We start from the raw sequence: 19,142 nt of genomic DNA, 5'->3' as shown, positions 1-19,142 counted from the left end.
ATAATGTTTGAAAGCCACTGCATTACAGCACAGAGCTGCCAATAGCTTGAGCCACTGCCCCATGGCTGAAGTGCTGAGGTCAGGGCACTGAGTGTCTTTCCCTGGCCCAAACTGAAAAGCAGGTTCCTCAGGAGAGGCAGGGAAGGTTTCACTGAGGGAGGGCATATGGAGTACCTTACAGCCAGGTACTGTCTGTCTGGAAGCAGGGTAAGGTCAAGAAGACCAGGGAACCTCCCAGCTCCCGGACTCCATGAGCCAGTGCCCCTCCCACAGGCAGCTCAGTGGTTAAGGAGATGAATCATCACGTAAGGCTTTCATGCTACGTGTGCTGCATGACTTGGACAGGTGCTGAGGAGCCTCTGAATCTCCCAACTGCCTGGGCTGCCTCCTTCACACCCGCAGGGCCCCAGCCTCTCCCAGGCAGAAACAGAAAGCCCCAGGTGTCAGGCCCCACACAGCCACAGCAGGTTGACCTGGCCTGGCCACAGAACTGATGACACTCCCTTCCTAGGGGCTGGGCAGTGGCTGGACCTCTGGCTGGGTCCTCATTAGAAGAAGAATAGCAGCCTATGAACAAGGACTCCTGCTGCCATACTGGTTTCCCCAGAGCTTCCCACTCAGGGCTGGTTCAGCAAAATGAAGAATGCCCTGTAACTGAGTATTTTCAGTCACGTATCATGGGGTAGAGGGAAGGGACAATGGAGCTGCCAGGGAGATCTTTTCCTTTAAAAAGATGAATGATAAACAATCTCTCTGCTGCCACGAGCTGTTGGCTTGCCACACTGTTCCCCAGACCAGCTTGGTCTCAGCTAAACCTGGGGCCTGACCCTAAGTGGTAACAACAGTCTAGGAGGAGAGCTCTGGTGGGCTATGGAAACCTGAATCCAGCAGGGTTTCACTGGGTGCGAGGAACAGAAAGTTCACATGGAATTAGAGCTGGACATTCTTGGAGGAGCCAGAGGCCTTGCTTTCCAGATGAATTCTCTTGGGGTAATCAAGCTGCGTTGTGGCTCATGTTTCTGCTTGGAACTCGAGGTCCCTGAGCTCAGAGATATCCTGTTCCGGGGACAATACTTGGCATTTTGGCTTTCAAAGGCATTTCCTGATTAGTTTTACTGGCTGTCAAGGAAACTGCTATTCCTAGATAACCTTCTGGTGGAGAGGGGCTTATTTATTTATAGCTGGAGGTGAAGGTATTGCCTCTGTCCCTGCTACTCTCTCAAGAAAGGTACAGAAAACCAACCCTTTGGATTCTCTAATTTGGAAGAAAATTAATTGGATTACAGCTGGGCCTGAGCCCTGGGGAGGGCCCTAACTATAACTGCAGCAGCTTTGCTGCTCTGGGCTTTCCAGGGCCTTCTATTTAAGAGTCTCAGAGGTTGTTTAGATATTAATTAAGCCACTGATGCCCCAAGGTGGGCAGGCTGGCAGGCATCAGAGAGCTCATGCCACTTTCTGCCCGAGCTGGGTGACAGAGCCCTCATGCCTTGGGTATGATGATGTCCATGCCGGGGATCAATGCTGTCTGACTGTGCTGCCTGATCAATGCTCCCAGACAACCTCTGGCCTGTGCGGTGAGGCTACCCTGACGGCTCACCTCTGAGCTACTTGCGGCTATAGGTTCTCGGCACTTACCTGATGAGGAGGAGGCATGCTGGTGTTTCTGGGGTTCCTTTCTGGGGGTCCAGTAGGCCCCTTGAGTCTGATCCTGCCCACAGAGGGTCAGAGCCTGAGTCCTGGTTTTACAGGTTTGACCAGACTTCTAAGGCTAGGAGGTCAGGAGGGAGGAATTGGAAAGGGGCCCTGGAAACTGGAAGCTCTTGCCAACCCAGGGGATAATCACTTCACAGCTCAAATCCACTCATCCAAACACACAGACACACACAGACACAGACACACACACAGTGCCTTTCCCTTCTAAACGGCAAAGTTTCCCAAAACCAAATGAACCTTTCTTTTCTTTCTTCCAATTCATATCCCCTTCTGCCTCTAAATCAGGTGTTTCATCAAGCAGAAGAATCCAAGGGCTGTGATTTAAACCAACCAAGCCCAGAAGCATCAGGGGATTCCACAGACCTTGGCAGCCCAGGAAGATGCCAGGGAAACACAGGGCAGCTGGTAACATGCTCCGCCAGAACCGTCCCCCGCCCCGCTTTCCCCTCCTTGCCACACACCCGCACGGTCGGGAAGCCAAGGATGTTGAAGTCTCTGCAGACTGCATTGTTGGTCTCCTCAGCACAGTCCAGAGCAGCGAGATTCAATGCCGGCCTCCAGTCTGAAAGGACAAACAAGCCGGGGGTAAGCAAGAGGGGCATGCTCCTCCCCTCCCTGCTTCCCTCCCCCACGGAATGCCCCCCCCCCACTCCCACCTGCCCCACAGCACCTGACCCCAAAGCTCTTATGGGACAGGTCCCATCTTCCTCACAAAAGGGCCAGGGAGATATTCCAGTTACTCTGCATTTAGCTAGAACCTCACATGAAGGGGCCCGTACTTAAGGCACAGTTAAATAGAACAAGTCATGTGGTCTGTGTTCCCTATTACTCTGTCACCAAACATAAACACAAAAATTTATTTCCCTCCTGACCGAGGTTCTGCCCCTCATTGGTCAACCCAGTCACTTTGTCACTTTGTCACTATGTCACTTTCAACACCATATCCTTTGCGGCACAGGTGTAAGAGAAGCAGCTGAAGAGAGAAGTGAGATGTGCCTGGACATCCTGGGGAAGGTATTGCCTCTGTCCCTGCTGCCCTCTCGAGATGATCAGTTCCAGAAGGGTGGAGAGCACACCTCAGATAGTTTGGAATTCCCCAGTGGACCCTCAGTGACAGATTCTGGGGCCAGAGGTAATGACAGTCAGCCCAGTTTGGGTGGGACACAGGGTATTGGGGACCAGGTCCCCAGCCAGAAACGGAGGCAGGACACCTAGGGGAGGAAGGTGGAAGGACTTGGAGTCCAGAGAAGAAAGAAGTCCTGAGGCCAGAATAGCTGCCTCTGGAAAGAGATTAAAGCTGCCCCTGGCCAGCTGCCTGGCCACACTGTTCCTTCATCAGGCCCCAGGCTGCACGTTCTCCTTCCATGGACACTTACTGGCAGAGAGAATAAGAGCACCATCTGGGCCCCAACCCAGGATCTGGGAAAGAGAAAACAAACTCATCTATGAGGCAGGTCTACCAGGCTCTAATTCCAGGTCAGGTGCCCACTGAACACCCAGCAAAATCCCACCCCACCCTGCGATGAAGCTGCTCCAGCTGGAAGGGAAGATACATACGCATGAAGCATACACACAGTTAGACAGTGGTCGATTGGTGCCCAAGCATGTGGCACAGACCTCTAAAGGCGTTTGGACGCAGGAGAGATCGCCCTGGGGACTAAGGCATGGGCCTCCCAGGAGAGGTGGAACTTGAGTAGAGCCTTGACGGTCAGCATTGTTGGCAGGGAAATAGGTAAGCAAGGGCGAGGAGGAGAGAACTGGCAGAGTATGAGGGGCTCTTAAAGACACCAGGCTGTTGGGAGGCAGGAAGGGGCCTGTGAGTGCTTGCCTGGAGGGGTCTGGGCTTACTCCCATAGCACTCTGGAGCCACCGGCGCCTCTGGGACAGATGAGAAGTGAAGTGAAGGTGGGAGCCTTCCTGGCGGCCATGCACAGCTCCGCAGGGCCCAACCACAGTGACCCACAGCTCCATACTTTCCATCAGGAGCACATGCCCCATGTGGGGAAGGGAGGAGGAGTGACATTTGCACAGGCAGCCCACCTAACTCCCAATAAGCACAGAATGCTAATATCTGAATAACATGCCTGAGAATCACAGTTTTGCCAGGACTTCTTATTCCGCCCCAGAACCTGTTCCTATGATGTCTGAAAAATGCTATCTCAGAAGGCATCAGAGCTCCCATGGGAAGAGCGTTACCCTCACTTTCACAAGAGAGATGCAGGAAGAGGCAGCACACCTCCCAGACAACCTCTGGCCCATCCCTCAAAGGAAAGGCTCAGAGCAACTAAGCTTATCCTCCCAGAGGGTGACACGGCAGGGGGCTGGGAGGAAGGCCTGAGGCAACGCCCACTCACCCACTTCTCTTCCCTCCTCCTAGCTTCCCTTTCTCGCTGGCAGTCTACTCTTGGCACTGAAGCTTCTGGAATCCTGGCAGGAGGGAGGGGGTGTGGGTGTTTGGGTGTGTAGGGGTGGGGTGTGGGGGGAGAGAGGGTTTGAAGTGTTTAGCAGAGACAGACTTGAAAACAAGGTTAGCAGAGACAAGTAAGCCACATCCTGTCATACCATTTCCCTCAAACCCCACCTCACCAAATCCCTTTTGGGGAACTCTCTTGACTCCCCTGGCACATAAGGGCTACAGCTTAGGTTTAGTCAAATGTCCGCAAACTGGTTCGGTCCTTTGGCTTTCAATCTCACTTGCAGAGTAGCCTGCATAAATGGTGGGTGTTGAGCCAGGGCTGCTACGTGCTGTGCTCATCAGGGCAGCATCTTTCTTTCCCTCCCTGACACTCTCCTCTTAGCTCCCCGCTCCACCCCGCCACTGTTGGCACCCTTTGGTAGGGGCAGAGTCAGGTAGTCTGCCCATATGGATCTGCTCATCTCAACCAGCCTCCAAAGTCTCTTCCTCCAAAGTCTTCCCCCTACCACCCTCAAACCCCTCATCTCCTCTCTCCTGTTCTAGGTTGGCTGGGACATGAGATCTGGGTTCAAAACTCATCTCACCTCTAACCTATCCTCCATGTCCAGCGAGCTTCTGCAGGGTTTCTTAAGGCAGGTCCTCTTCAGATAAACATAACAATCTTATTTCCCTCCTGACAAGGTTCTAATGTGCTCCTTCTTAATGTGCTCCCTCCGTCTCTCACTGGTCTTCCCAACCACCGAATGATCTTTTCTACGTGGGGATCTGTTGACATTGCTCTCTACTCAATACTCCTTGGTGGCTCCCATTACCTTTATAAGAAAACCTACAACCATGAGGCCATTCTTGATCTCGCCCCTGCTCACCTATCCAGCTTCTTCTCTTACCACTTCCGCAATTATGCTCCAGGGATGTTGAAGGTTTTCTCCTTCCCTGAAATCATAGGTACTCTCTCATGTCTCCAGGCCATTCCTCATAAGAAAAAGCCTCCCCACAGGCCACCCTTACCCATCCAACAAACTCCCATTTGTCAGGCACAGTAATTTGAATACTATTCCCCTCCCTACCAAGAGTCGAGCCCTTGGGGCAAAGTGGTTAAGAGCCAAAAGGTCAGCAGTTCAAATCTACCAGCCACTTCTTGGAAACCCTATGGGGCAGTTCTACTCTGCTCTATAGGGTCGCTATGAGTCAGAATTGATGCGACGCCACACAGCAACACCACCACCAAGAGTCACCTTACAAGCTCAAGGCTCAGGGGCCCTGCTCCCATTTCTACTACACAGTTACAAGTCTGTCCATCCCTAAATGTCTTCTCGTTTTTGCATCCCCACTGCCTAGCATCCCCAGCATCCAGCATACAACAGGCGTTCAGTGATTGTTTGCTGAATTATACAATTGACCCAGGCCAGGGATCCTTCTCTCCGCAGCTCTAGTGCTGGAACATTTTCTCTTTTGCCCTCAGCCTCAGTCCATCCTCAGGTCCAGGTGGAGATGAGGTTAAAACCAATTACCTGAGAATGCAGGCATAAAGGCAAAGCAAGGCCAATGCCTGGGAAGAATGCTTTCTTCTTCTATGATCAAGCTGCCTGGATTCTGGAAGGGCCAGGGGACAGGGAGAGGGAGAGGGAAACAAGCAACTCCTTGGTTAGGCGTCTGGATAATGTAAGGCAGAGGGAGACAGGAAGATCTAGGAGGTAAGGCAAGAGCAGCTGGACCGTCTTTCTGTGGCCCTCTTTCCCCAACGGAGGCTTAAGGGAAGACGGGAAGCACAGGTCACCTCCTAGGGCCACCTGGCACACTCTAAGCTTGGCGTCCTCTGTTCTGCAGCTGGGGTTGGGTCATGTTGTTCTGGGGAGATCCACAGGAAAGGACCGGCTGAAAGAGGAGAGCACAGGGATCAGCGCAGCCAGTACCAGTGAGGGGAAAGGAGATGTCAAAGAGAAGTGTACGGGACAAGGTTAAACAGGCAAGGATGACTTTATTCAAGGCTACTGCAACAGAGGAAAGAGACCAGAACGAAATCTGACCTCAATGCCACTGAAACAAAGAGTGGAAAGGATTTACAAGTTGGGATGGGCTAGTGAAAAGAAGTCTCTGGGTGGTGCAAATGGTTAAGCACTTGACTACTAGCCAAAAGCTTGGCAGTTCAAACCCATCCAGAGGTGCCTCAGAAGACAAGCTTGGCAATCTGCTTCTGAAAGGTTGCAGCCTTGAAAACCCTACAGAGTTCTACTCTGCCCACACGGGGTCATCATGAGTCAGAATCAACTCAATGGCAACAACAACAAGTGGAAAAGTACTGGAGGATGTTAGGGGGGTTGATCACTGTGTTAGGTGAGTGATTTACTGAGTTTGCAATTAGGGCCATTTGATTCCGAACGCTTTCTTTTTCTGTGATCAGGCCACCTGGATTCTGGAAGGGCCAGGGGAGACGGAGATAAGGGACTCCCTGGTTAGGCACCTGGAGAACACAGGGCCAGAGGGAGAAAGGTTAGGGAGATAAGGCAGGAAGACCCATCCACTGCTGTTAGGTCGATTCCGACTCATACTGACCCTATAGGACAGAGTAGAACTGCCCCCATAGAATTTTCAAGGCCGTAAAATCTTTATGGAAGCAGACTGCCACATCTTTCTCCCACAGAGTGGCTGGTGGGTTCGAACCACCAACCTTTTGGTTAGCAGCCAAGCAATTTAACCACTGCGCCACCAGGGGTCCTTAAGGCAGGAAGAAGTCTGTCTAAATTTTAGTGAAGCTGAGAGAAACATTAAAGCCATTTTGGTCAGATATGTTTGAAATAAACCATTGTGGGAAGGACAGCAAGAAAAGACAGCTCTCAGACCTCAGTGGATAATATTCAGGTATCATTCCTGTTTCAGAAACATCTATGTGCAAGGCAGGGACTCTGGGGTAGATGCTGGGGAGGGTATAAAAATGAAGGCAAACTCGGTCCTGTCCTCAGGTAGTGTGTGATCTCATAAAGCAGTAAGTCAGTTAGATGTAAGAGCCTCAGAAGAGAGGCAATTCCATGTCCTTCCACCAGCGACTGCCCTCGGATAACAAGGGCTGGAGGTCACAAGGCTCATCAGCAGGGTGACCACGAGCACAGGCCACCACTCCTCAGACTCTCAGTGCCCACGACCCATTGGGGCAGGAAGACTTTGAAGATGTGGGAGAAGGAGAGAAAATGAAGCTAGCATCAATGAGTACCCACTGCACACCCGTATTTTATCTCCCTCGACCCTCACTTTACAAATGAGGAAACACACTGAGGAGCCTTCAAGCTTGTCCAAGGCCTACCAGACTCGAAAGCCCACTCTTTCCTCCACCTCACCATGCTCCCTTTATGTTTGCTGTTTGCCTCCAATCACAGCCTTCCTCATGAGAGAGAATGGCAGAAACATTTCTGTCTCCTAGTTAAAATGTCATTCCCTGTAACTCAGAACAGTCTTATCACCAGCTCTTCTTGTTGTTAGGTGCCGTTGAGTGGATTTTCAATTCACAGCAACCCCACCTGACAGAGTAGAACTGCCACTTAGGGTTTCCTAGGCTGTAATCTTTATGGGAGCTGATCACCAGGTCTTTCTCTCGTGGGGCCGCTGGGTGGGTTCAAATCACCAATGTTTCAGTTAGCACCAACCTTTCAGTTAGTGGCTGAGTCCTTAACTGCTGCACCACCAGGCCTCCTATTATCAGCTCTTACTGAGGTGATAATGATATTTGAAAACATACTGAGAGTTTATGGTGTGCCCACTTTATCTAGTTTAATGCTCACAACAATCCTATGAGGAAAGTAAGAAGGTACTTATCTCTAAAACTGCTTTCCTTGTCTGTAAAATGGAGAGATTAGGTAATCACGCCTAAGAGGTCACACAACTAATCTGTTAGGAATCTGAATCTAACCCCAGAATTTGAGCCTCTGTGCCAGTCTCAAGAGGTCTCAAGACAGAACAGAGAACTGCTCTATAAGCTTCCCAACCAGGAAACTCAGAGCAGGGACGAGTGTACTAACTACCTCTCGTGGAGGCAAGAGAAAAGGTTATGCCTGGGAATCGCAGCTCCTTGCCCACTGGCTGTCTTTGCCTTGTTCTCTTTATGCCTTGATTCCCTGTACCCCCATGAAATGGAACCAGAGCCTCTGCTACCTGCTCCAGCCCCAAGGGGAGGCGGAGGTGGAGGCTGAGGCCAGTCAGGTGCTGGGAGAGCCCTGGCTGAGGGATGTTTCTCAGGAATATCAATGTCATACCTTAATGAGCCATAATGACGTATAAAGGTCCGGTCTGACACTAATCGCTGTGGACCTGACTAGTCATCATTCTAGTAACAGTACTAGGAATAGAGAGGACCCTTATCTGAGTGTTCCACTCGTAAAACAAACCTGCACTTCAGTAAAAATGCACTGCTGTCAAAGAAAAACAGAACTGGGGGAAAGGGGCCTTTTTAAAGTGTCAGGTGACTTAAATACCATGGTCTTGAAGGCCCAACATAAAAATGACCAGCAGTGTCAGTCCAGCCCTACTCTTGGGGAGAAAAACATTTTCTGGTGTAATTACTGCCCTGGGCAGAGTAACTTCTCTACTAACAATAGAGTAAAAAGGAAAATGGAGAGGGGACGGGAGGGAAAGTAAGAAAAACCACACAGCTGTGAACTTAGGAGTGATGGATGAGGGGCGGTAACACCCTTTGGTGAGGATGTGGTAAAGATTCAACTGTGCTCCAAAGAGAGCATGGTAGGTGAGTCAGCCCCCACCAGGTGCTCCCTCTGAAGTCACAAGCAGCCTTCCTTCCCCTCTCACAAGTGCAGGAAAGTGCACTGGATCAGAGTCACATGACTTGCTTATGGTTATAACTAGCTGAAGGACCATGAGCTCTACATGTCTCCTCTCCCGGCCTTAGTTTCCTCACAGGTCCAATGAGGGCCAGAATGGGTATCTCCAATGTCCTTTCCGGCTCTGACAAGTGTTCAGGTGCTGGATGGCAAACAACTCTTTGCCAAGAAAAATGGCCTTGATGCCTGACTGTTGAGCAAATCACAGCCTCCATCAAAGCCAAGGCACACACTGACCCAAACCACCAAGAGTCAGTCAGGAGCTGCAGAGCAGAACCACTAGAGTCCAGTGGTCTAGTGACTAGACCCTGCCTGTTCTCAGGCCCAGCTCCTCACCCTCAAGTCTCCAGAAACCCTCCTGACACAGAGAGTTAGCTTATACCATGTCCAGCTAGTCAGTGGTATGCACCATATCTCTGCCTCCTCGGGGAAGGCTTCTGGGCAGTGAGGTCACGGGATGGACAAAATGCCTTCCCTACCCCTCACGCCTGGATGACACCCTAGGTCTGAGTCAACAGGAGCCACAGCACCAGCAGAGGGTTCTGTCACTCACATTCTCATTTGGAATCCTGTGAGGCTCATGCCACTGGCCTCCATGAGTGTTCAGCGGGCTCCTATCCTGTACCAGGCTCTGTGCTAGGTACCACAGGGGTAAAATGACGTGACATGGTCTGTGCCCTTGACGAGAAAGAAAGGCAAAACCAACACTGCCCACTGTCACTCAAACATCCACGCTTTACAGGTCTCATCTTCATGGCTCTGCACATACTGTTTTCCCACCTGGAGTATCCTTCCTCCTCCACCTCCCTTTCTACCTTGCCCAGGCTCTGGAGAGTCAGAAAGAGCTGGGCTCGATACCTCCTCCAGCATCTGTGTAATCTTGGGCAAGTTAATTATCTGTAAAAAAAGAAGACAATATCTATTGTTCAGACATTTTCTTAAGTAAATATTATATATAATAATGGCTTGTAGAGGTCCTTAGCAACATGCCTGGCATACAGCAAGTACTGAATAATTGCTTGAGTGAAGGCCTTTGGTGACCAAATTGGCCCTCTATGACTTTCTTCTTCCCTTAATTCCTACAACAAGAAATAGCTGAATCACTCCTTTGGCCCTTTTCAAACACAGTTTCTTTCTGTTGCCACTTTTCCTGCTGTGTGTAGTTCATTTCCTGAACTGCAATGTAAACAATGCACTGCACACAAAGGTCACTCAACAAATATTTGCTGATTGATTAGCTGGTGAACTGATGAAAATCTAAACTGCACACACTGAATTTCCCAGCATATGGTGAAACAGTAAGAGCTACTCTTGAATAGAAAAGGGTGAGCTAGGTCCTCAGAAACAGGTGCCCTTCCCCAGGGTAACAACTCTCCAGAGAACCTATCATTTCACTGAAGAAATGAGCCCTATCCACTTCAGATGCTCAAGGCCAGCTGGTCAGGGTTGCAAAAGTCTTCTCTCTCTCCATGTCTTGACCTTGACTCTCTTGCCACTCCCACCCCAAGGTGTTCCCTACCAGAAGCAGAGCATATGTGCCACACTCCCACAAGCCCAGGGTCATATGAGAGCAGTCCTCTGCCATTCCACAACCAAACTTTCTCAAGGAAGCTCAGAATACAGAGATGAGGTGAGAGCCACATCATAGAGGATGGCCCCTGGCTTCTTGGCAAGTCCTCAACAGAAAACCTCACGTTGGACTGGGGTGGGGGTGGGGGGCGCTCTTCATCACTGTAAACCCCGACACCAGACTCTGCCAGTGCCCTCCCCAGACGTGATCCTGCTCAGGAGGCTGACTGACCCTCATGGCTCATGGAAGACCTCCAGTTTCCACCTAAATCTCCAGTGGTTCATCTCCACAGATGTTCATGCTTCCATTTTCCTTTCAGAGGTTAAGTTTTGTTCTTGCTTTTTTAAGGAAGGACTGTCACCTTAAGCACTGGGGAAAGACCCCTTTTGGAAGTGGCAACCCTCATCCAAGAGGAGGCTGGATCAGTATCTGGGTGTACAATTCGTAAGAAAACTCTGGGTTGCAAGAGGCCAATCTTTCCCCCCAGCACTCTCAAGAGAGAAGAGGAATCATTCTAGAATGAGTCCATCTTTGGTCATTTAAGACCCCTTGTAGCCTCAAATCAGAAACTTACCTAGGAATTTGTATGATGTTCAGGTCTGCAATGTCCCTTGAGATTATTTTCCTTAAGGTACTCCAGTTCCATGTTTGATATTTCTTCTTCCCTTCCTGCCCTGACCTATCATGTGTTGTCATCATTGAAACAGTGTGAAGAGCTGCTCTGAGATGGTATATTCGGGTGATGGGACCAGAGAGGCACACGAGCAAGTGCTTATATAGAGACTGGAGATAAGATGGTTTATAAACTTTGTTTAAAAATAACTTTCCAGGACCACAAGGCTAAAAGATATACACACAGTTAGCCACCTCAGTAATAACTTTGCAAGCTGCTCAAGTAAAGAGGTAGGCTAAGCTTAAAAACCTGACTCTACAGTAAGGATATTGTTGATGTGTTGCGAGATTGGTAACCATTGTCATAGGGCAACATTTGTAGTAACTGTTAAATGAGAAACTATTTTGTTCTGTGAACCTTCATCTGAAGTGAGAATAACAGCACAATTGGAAGAGCATAGTCAATGTCACTGAACTGTGCATGTAGAAATTTTTGAAATGGTGTATCTTTGGTTATGTGTACTTCCACCAAAAAAAAATGTTGAGAAGTTAGAGGGTTGACATGTTGTGGGGTTGTTAACCAATGTCATAAAACAATATGTGTACTACTGTTTCATGAGAAACTATATGTTCTGTAAGCCTTCACCTGAATAAAAAAAAAAAAGAAAAAAACCTGGAAACAAACAAAAAAAAACCTGACTCTACAAATGAGCCACTCTACCACAAACAGTTGAGTTTATCAAGAAATACCAATACCACAGCAAAGGAACAATGGTTGCAGTTCTCCAGAAAGAGGCCTATTCCCTAAGATACAGTCCTCATCCAACGACCATTTCAGGTAGGCCCTAGCACCATAATCAGGAAGTTATTCCATTCAGAGGAAGCAACCCAGAAGAGAAGATTCCTTTCAGAGGAAGTAACCCAGAAGCAAATCATTTACTACCCACCACACCACTCCTGCTCCCTAAATACTTCACTATCTAGGCTAGGCAGATTATTTGACACCATAAAACCAAAAAACCAAACCTGTTGCCACTGAGTCAATTCCCACTCATAGTGACTCTATAGGACAGAGCAGAACTGCCCCAAAGTGTTTCCAAGAAGCAGCTGGTGGATTTGAACCGGTGACCTTTTGGTTAGTAGCCCTATCTCTTAACCACTGCACCACCTGTGAAAGAAAACTCTAAGCTAATATATGCCAAGCACTTATTCAGTATGGTGCCTGACACATAATAAGCACTCAGTAACATTAATTCCTATTATTACCATCCGACTCATTATGAGTTGGAATCGACTGGACGGCAATAGGGTTATTATTATCATAGTAATGCTTTTTTTTTTTTTTTTACTATTCTTACATTTAAAAAAATTTAACATTTATGTTATAGGGTACATCTTAAAATCTATATACATTCAGTGTTTTTCTTATCCATCTACCACTCAGGCTACTATTAAATGAATGGTCTGTTTCACAATAGGTGGAGTCTTAGAATCAAGGAAATATGATGTTAGTATTCGGGCCAGGGAATGCGAACATTCCTGGGAGCAAGGACCAAACAAACACCAAGAGGTTGCCTTCAGTCAGGCCTCTGGGTTCAGGGGGTTAAAACAGAAGGGCCTGAGAGAGTGAAAGCACAAGGAGAAGAGAGAGGAGGAGGCCCAGAAGCTAATGAGCTGTAGGCAGCAGGCCTGGAGATGCCTGGAACAGAGTCAGGAAACTCTTGTCAAGTGAGCGTAATCATCTCAAAGGTAAAGATGAGGCAACAAAGGAAGTCTATGTGCCAGCTGTGTCACTAACTGAGGCGGCGGGGAGAGGTAATGGTGGGGGCGGCAGAAAGAGTGCCAGTTCTCTGGTCTCCCCAGCACTGACCCCACGGCATCTGAGGAACTTGGCAGGAAGGTGACACAGGTCCCTGGCGAGAGGAACGGGGTTGCGACAAGGCTGGACTAGAGGAAGCCTGTAAGGTGCCAGTGGAGCATGAGGGGGAACAAAAGAGATCCCCACCCCCACCCTCAGGGATGGGGCAGTAACTGGGTCGAGGTTACCAGGAGACAGAGAGAACAGGGAAAACAGAGCAGGAGGTCAGGGGGCCCCGGCCGCGGGGAGGGGAGAGAAGCTCCGGATGCGGGCCAAGAGGAGAAAGACAAGGGGCCGGAGCCAAGAATGGAATTGAGAGGATATGAAACTGGGGGGAGTGGGATGGGCAGAGAGGAAGCTGGAGTGAATCCAGAGGTGATGGGAAGGTGGCAGCGCGCTCCGAGCGAGGAGCCCTCCGTGGGGCAGGTGGAGGGGGTGGGCCCGGGGGGAGCGAGGGGCCGCCCTGGCTTCTCACCTTTGATGTCATTAGCCAGCGCCTTCCACGTCGGGGCGAAGGCGATGCAGTGGCCGCACCAGGAGGCGAAGAACTCCACCGCCCAGGCGCTGCGGGAGCCCAGCACAGCGCCGCGAACCGTGTCCCCCTGCAGCAGCGTCAGCGGGTCGGAGGGCGAGTACAGCGCCGAGCGCTGGGCCGCGCCCGCACCCGGCACCGCCATCAGCATCAGCAGGAACAGCAACAGCGCCGGCGGTGGTCCTGAGCCTCGGCCGGCGGCTGCCAAGCAGAGACCGCGCCTCCCCATCCTCGGCGGCTGCACCCTAGGCCAACAACCGCACACAAGTTTCCGACGAGTTGGTGCCTACACCGCTTCTCCGCGCCTCCTGCCTCCGCCCGCGAGGAGGAGCTACTGGCTCCGCCCCTTATGCCCCGCCCACCGCACTGGGTGCCACCCCTTTCCCGCCCTAGCGGACTGGCGCGAGAGCCTGTGGACGGGTGGGGGCAGGAACGGTGCGTCGAAGCCTGGGCCCTCGTGGCAAGCCTGCTCTTCCGATCCTCCCAGGCGTCAGAGCTGCGGGGCCTGGTCCCCTGCCTCAGGCCCCAGGAGGCTGAGAGATCAGCCAATTCTCCCCAGCTCCCAACTTCATGAAAATAGTGGGGCGTCCGGGGAGCAGAGGCCTAGACCACGGTTCTGGTTGCTGCGCATGACCTGGGAGGTTATTTGGTCTCTCGCAGCCCCCGTATCCAACAGATACGGAATAAATTATCCCGATTTATGTTGTTTCAGGCAAGTTGTAGGGACCCCACAAAGCAGCAAGACTTTGTCAATCAGAAGCAGCTGGTAGAGAAGACGGACTAGTGGCAGTGACTCTGCGGCCCCCCGCCAGCTAGAACAGTCTTGAGTCTGTGACCGCCATGACCCCCACAGGGATCGGATGCGCCCTCCCCTTCCGGGCTTGGGACCAGCCGAGCCCATTGTCATGCAGTCAGAGTTTCCTTCAGCACCCAAGTCTGGCCACCCTAATAAGATTGTTAGGGCACATATGTTGCATACCTGGGCTTGCCCTTGGAAACATTTGGTCTTCATTTCCCAGCCATTCCTTCTGCATGCCCTGTTCTTCAATCGTGGTTCTCAGCAGCCTGGGCTACCCCCTCCCACCCCACCAGCCCCTCCAACCAGCACCCCCCCCCCGCACATATGTAACTCTTCAGCCTGTCCACAGCTCTCTACACTCACTTAAATGTTTGTCTCACAACTAACCTGATAAGCTAATCTTGTGTTCATGTGTACTAAGGTGTTGATGGATTTCCCCTGGTCACCTTTTGAAGTTCCACTGCTGTGAGTTGTTTTAACACTAGGAGGTGCTCCTCCAAGGGCAGTCTTTTTCCTTTGTGTCTACTGGAGTAGCCCACCTCACCTGTAAACACTCTGAGGCCAGATTTGTTATCCATTCATTCATTCATTCACTCAACATTTACTGAGTGGTTTCCTTGTGTCGGGCACTGCTCTGGCTACGAAGAATAGGTATAAACGAAACTACAGTCATGGATCTTACATTCTGTTGGGGATAGAGAGATGATAAGTGTCAGATGGTGACAAATGTTATGAAAAAACAAAGTGAGAGAAGGTGCTATTTTAGACAGGGTGGTCAGGGGAAGACCCACACCTAATATTTGCGCAGCCCAGGGAAACAGCACAAGTAGAGATCCACATACCATATGTTTACATATTTTTAAGCTGTAAATCAAGTCAACAAACTGTTATGTAAAATTCCTATCCTTTTATCTTGAGGAAGAGCCCCCGTGGCACAGTGGTTAAGCGCCTGGCTGCTAAACGAAAGGTTGGCAGCTGGAACCCACGAGCTGCCCTGAGGGAGAAAGATGTGGCATTCTGCTTTCGTAAAGATTTACAGCCTTGGAAACCCTATGCGGGCAGTTCTACTCTGTCCGATGGGGTTGATATGAGTATTAATCGACTAGATGGCAATGGGTTTGGTTTGGTTTGAGTTATCTTGACAAGTATCCAAAACCAAAAGACCAAACCTGTTGCTGTCAAGTCGAGTCTGATTCATGGCAACCCCATAATAATCTGGAAGGCCAAATTTAAATTTCGAATTTTTTTTTAACTGTACTTTAGGTAAAGGTTTACAGAACAAACCAGCTTCTCATTAAACAGTACACATATTGTTTTATGACATTGGTTAACAACCCCACGGCATGTCAACACTCTCCCTTCTCGACCTTGGGTTCCCTATTGCCAGCTTTCCTGTCCTCTCCTGTCTTCTAGTCCTTGCCCCTGGACTGGTATGCCCCCTTAGTCTCACCTTGTTTTATGAGCCTGTCCAATTTTTGGATGAAGGGTGAACCTCAGGATAAATTTAGAATTCTTGAACTCTCCCAGGGTGAACACTGGATAGCTGTGGCTTTGGGGCAGACAACTAGGTCCTGGTCCTCAGCCTTTCCCCCTTATCTTTGTACCCCAGCTCTGTCCCACATATCAAGCGGCCTTGGGCCCACACTTGTAATACCCCTGTCTGCACATGCAAGCTCTGTCTACACCTCCTGCAAAAAGCCTCCCCTTGGCCACTCCTTGGCCCCTAAAGAGGATAGACCCTGGGAATAGGCCTGGTGCCATTGAGGCAGTGAGTTCTAGGGTTTTAGGTACCTACAGTATGGTATAAGAATAGGGAGGGGCAGGTGCTTTGGGTTGGCACTTCCCCTTGGCCCATGGACTCCTTGCTCTGTAGAAAAGGCAGTGGCAGGAGGAGGGCCAGAAAGCTCAGAGCTCAAGGTAGAAGCCTCTCTTGCCCTGGTCTTAGGGAAGTTCTAATGTAACACTTGAGCAAAGACCCGAAAGAAGTGTGGGAGGGAGCCTTGTGGTAATCTGCGATTACAGAAGGAGATCTGGGGCTGGAGCTTTTGCTTCCTCAATGGGCTCATATCCTCTCTGCCCACATCTTGAACTGCATAAAAAAATTATATGGTGACTTATTACAGTGTTAGTATCTCCCCCATCTTAGTGTTCTAGTGCTGCTATAACAGAAATGCCACAAGTGGCTGGCTTTAACAAACAAGTTTATTCTCTCACAGTCCAGGAGGCTAGAAGTCTGAATTCAGGGTACCAGCTCCAGGGGAAGGCTTTCTCTCTCTGTTGGCTCTAGGAGCTTCTCAGTGCAGGGACCCTGGGTCTGAAAGTTGTGTCCTGTTCCCAGCTCTCCTTTCTTGGTGGTAGGTGGTCCTCCTCTCTGCTCACTTCTTTCTTTTATATCTCAAAAGAGATTGACTCAAAATACAACCTAATCCTGTAGATTGTGTCCTGCCTCATTAACATAACTGCCTCTAATCCTGCCTCAGTAACATCATAGAGGTCAGGATTTACAACACATAGATAATTACGTCACATCACAAAATGGAGGATAACTACACAATACTGAGAATCATGGCCTAGCCAAGTTGACACACATTTTGGAGGACACAATACAATCCATAACATCCCTCCAACATCCTTCTCCGTTAGCCAATTACAGTTGCTGAGTACACTTCCCTGGGAATCAGTCCCTATACAGCTTCTGCTACCCCACTCCCCTCCTGCCCAGCAGCCACTTGATCAGGCCCAGCCCTGGGACATCAGGACAGATAGTCCCCTACTAATGTTGGATTCTAGGGGCTGGAAGTACTCCAGAGGCTGGATCTGGTGCCAGGAAAAGTCAGTTGCCTTCAAATGACTCTATAATTAAAAAGCGTTGTAGTTATCTTCCCCAGGGGCCTGAGAATTAAGGAGATAATGTCTGCTGAATACGCTGAGCTTCTGGGAAAGACACCCCAGATAAGTACAAGTGTTCTCTTGTTCGCGTATCTTGTTTTAGAGCATCAAAACCAGAAAAGAATACAAACTATTTGAATGGAGTAAAGAAAGTTTCTTGGCAATGGGGCCAAAAGACTAGGACATAGAGTTGTAAAATCTGGGCCTTTCAATGCCTTAGAACAGGGATTTTCAACTTTTTAAAGTCTTGGAAGCCATTGTTCAAACAGAATGTTAAAGGAAACTTAAACAGATAAAAGTGAGCTGAAGGATGTGACCTACAGCGATACTCAGTTTCTGTGGTCTATGGGAACATCTTGGGAATCCCTGGGCTCCCCAGGGCACCATTTGAAAACCACTGGTCTAGAAATGAGAGCAATAAACTTAAGAATTGCGGCGTGCCCTGTTTGCCCTTCTTGGAGCTTTCTGGGATGCAAAGGTAGCAGAGAAAGACATCTACTCAGGAATGGGGTGTGGAGAGGAGAAGGAGCATGGAGGGAAGCACTCTAAGTGGGGAGATTTAGCAATCCTATAGACGTCCCCTTTCCTGTTTTTCTGCACACAAGCTGTAGGCAAGTGGGTCACGATGAATCAGATGAGAGAATAATAATAGTAATAGCTAAGCAGTTTACACCTCCTGTTCTAAGCATTTACAGATGTTACTCATTTAATCCTCTCCTCAAGTCTATGAGACTGATAGTATTATTACTCCATTTTTACACATGGGGAGACTGAGGTAGAGGAAGTCCTATTGACTTTCCTACTTGTGAATCATTCATGTTATGCATGAATAAGAGACAGACAAATGGGAGTCTGGTGACCAAAAGTGAGACAGATGGAGAGAAGACTGCAGCTTACGCACAAACACAGACAGTTATGGTGAGCAACAGAATATTGCTTGATCAAATATGTCACCTGGTAGGAGAGCATTAGGTGACTTGCCACTCACTCATTTGCATCAAGGATCAGAGGGTGTATGCAACAGGAAGGCAAGTGCCTGGGGGCCTGGGTGTAATTCAGGAACAACAGTAGAAGAATTAGCCTTTGCCTTCTCCCTTCAAGATCTGCCTCTTGATCTTCCAGATGACCTTTCAGTTGAAACTTTGGGTATCTAGGGGCAGTTAGAATCCCAAGTCTGAAAGGAAGAGAAACAGTAAAGGTCTGTATCAGTCAGATATGGCAGAAAAGAGATGGCACGCTCAAGGGGTTTACTTAAGGGGGCTTAATGGAAAGACTATTTGCGGACACATATGCGGGGTAAATGGAACAAACAAGACAAAGTGAGGTGCCTAGGAACTGGCAACAGCAAGAAGCCCTTTCAGCACCCCTAGACCAGAGGAGGTAAGGGAAGGGAACTCTGTGATGAGAACTGGTGAGAGCTGGAGTTGAGGAAGAGGGACCACCCAACTGGAGCCATAACTATAAAACACTACCACTGCCAGAACCACAGAAAAGCAGGGAGGAAAGCATGGAAAGACCAGGAAAATATAACTTTGATCTCTTTCTCCTCCAGCCCTCTGATCTCTTTCCAGTGCCTCCCATTGGCCAAACCCAACTGAAGGCAGAAGATGAGGGTGCCCTGATTATATAGTCCATGGAAGTTGGCTTCCAAGACAAAAGGCAGATTAGAGAAGGGTAGAGAATGGAGAACACCTAGTACAGGGTCCCTAACCCTGGGTCCTTCAGGGCCTTAGAAATGAGAATGGAAAACGTAAAATCCCTGCATGTCCTTCTGTGAGTCTCTTGGGTTGGGGTGGAGGGCTGGAAATCTACCCAAACACCAGAGAGAGAAAGCCACTGGAAGAGGGTAACTAAGAAATTCCTTTCCAGCTCCTCATTGTTTTCTGCTCATGCTCGGTCCCATTGCTTTGTTCTACATCTGTAGAGG

General features: G+C 49.5%; 1 protein-coding gene across 1 annotated transcript in view; it reads right to left on the bottom strand.

The window, feature by feature from the left end:
• The window catches only part of QSOX1 (quiescin sulfhydryl oxidase 1), a 49,392-nt gene extending 35,556 nt beyond the window's left edge, over positions 1-13,836 (bottom strand). The window contains exons 1-2 of the mRNA XM_004372877.2: positions 13,471-13,836; positions 2,175-2,275 (exon numbers count right to left, since the gene is read on the bottom strand). Coding sequence (XP_004372934.1) covers positions 2,175-2,275; positions 13,471-13,756 — 387 coding nt within the window. The 5' untranslated portion in view covers positions 13,757-13,836. The remainder of the gene's footprint in view (positions 1-2,174; positions 2,276-13,470) is intronic.
• Positions 13,837-19,142: the final 5,306 nt, after the last annotated feature.

Source organism: Trichechus manatus, unplaced genomic scaffold, assembly GCF_000243295.1.
Source record: "Trichechus manatus latirostris isolate Lorelei unplaced genomic scaffold, TriManLat1.0 scaffold00021, whole genome shotgun sequence".
Classification (NCBI taxonomy): Eukaryota; Metazoa; Chordata; class Mammalia; order Sirenia; family Trichechidae; genus Trichechus; species Trichechus manatus.
This window is presented reverse-complemented; position numbering and strand designations above follow the sequence as displayed.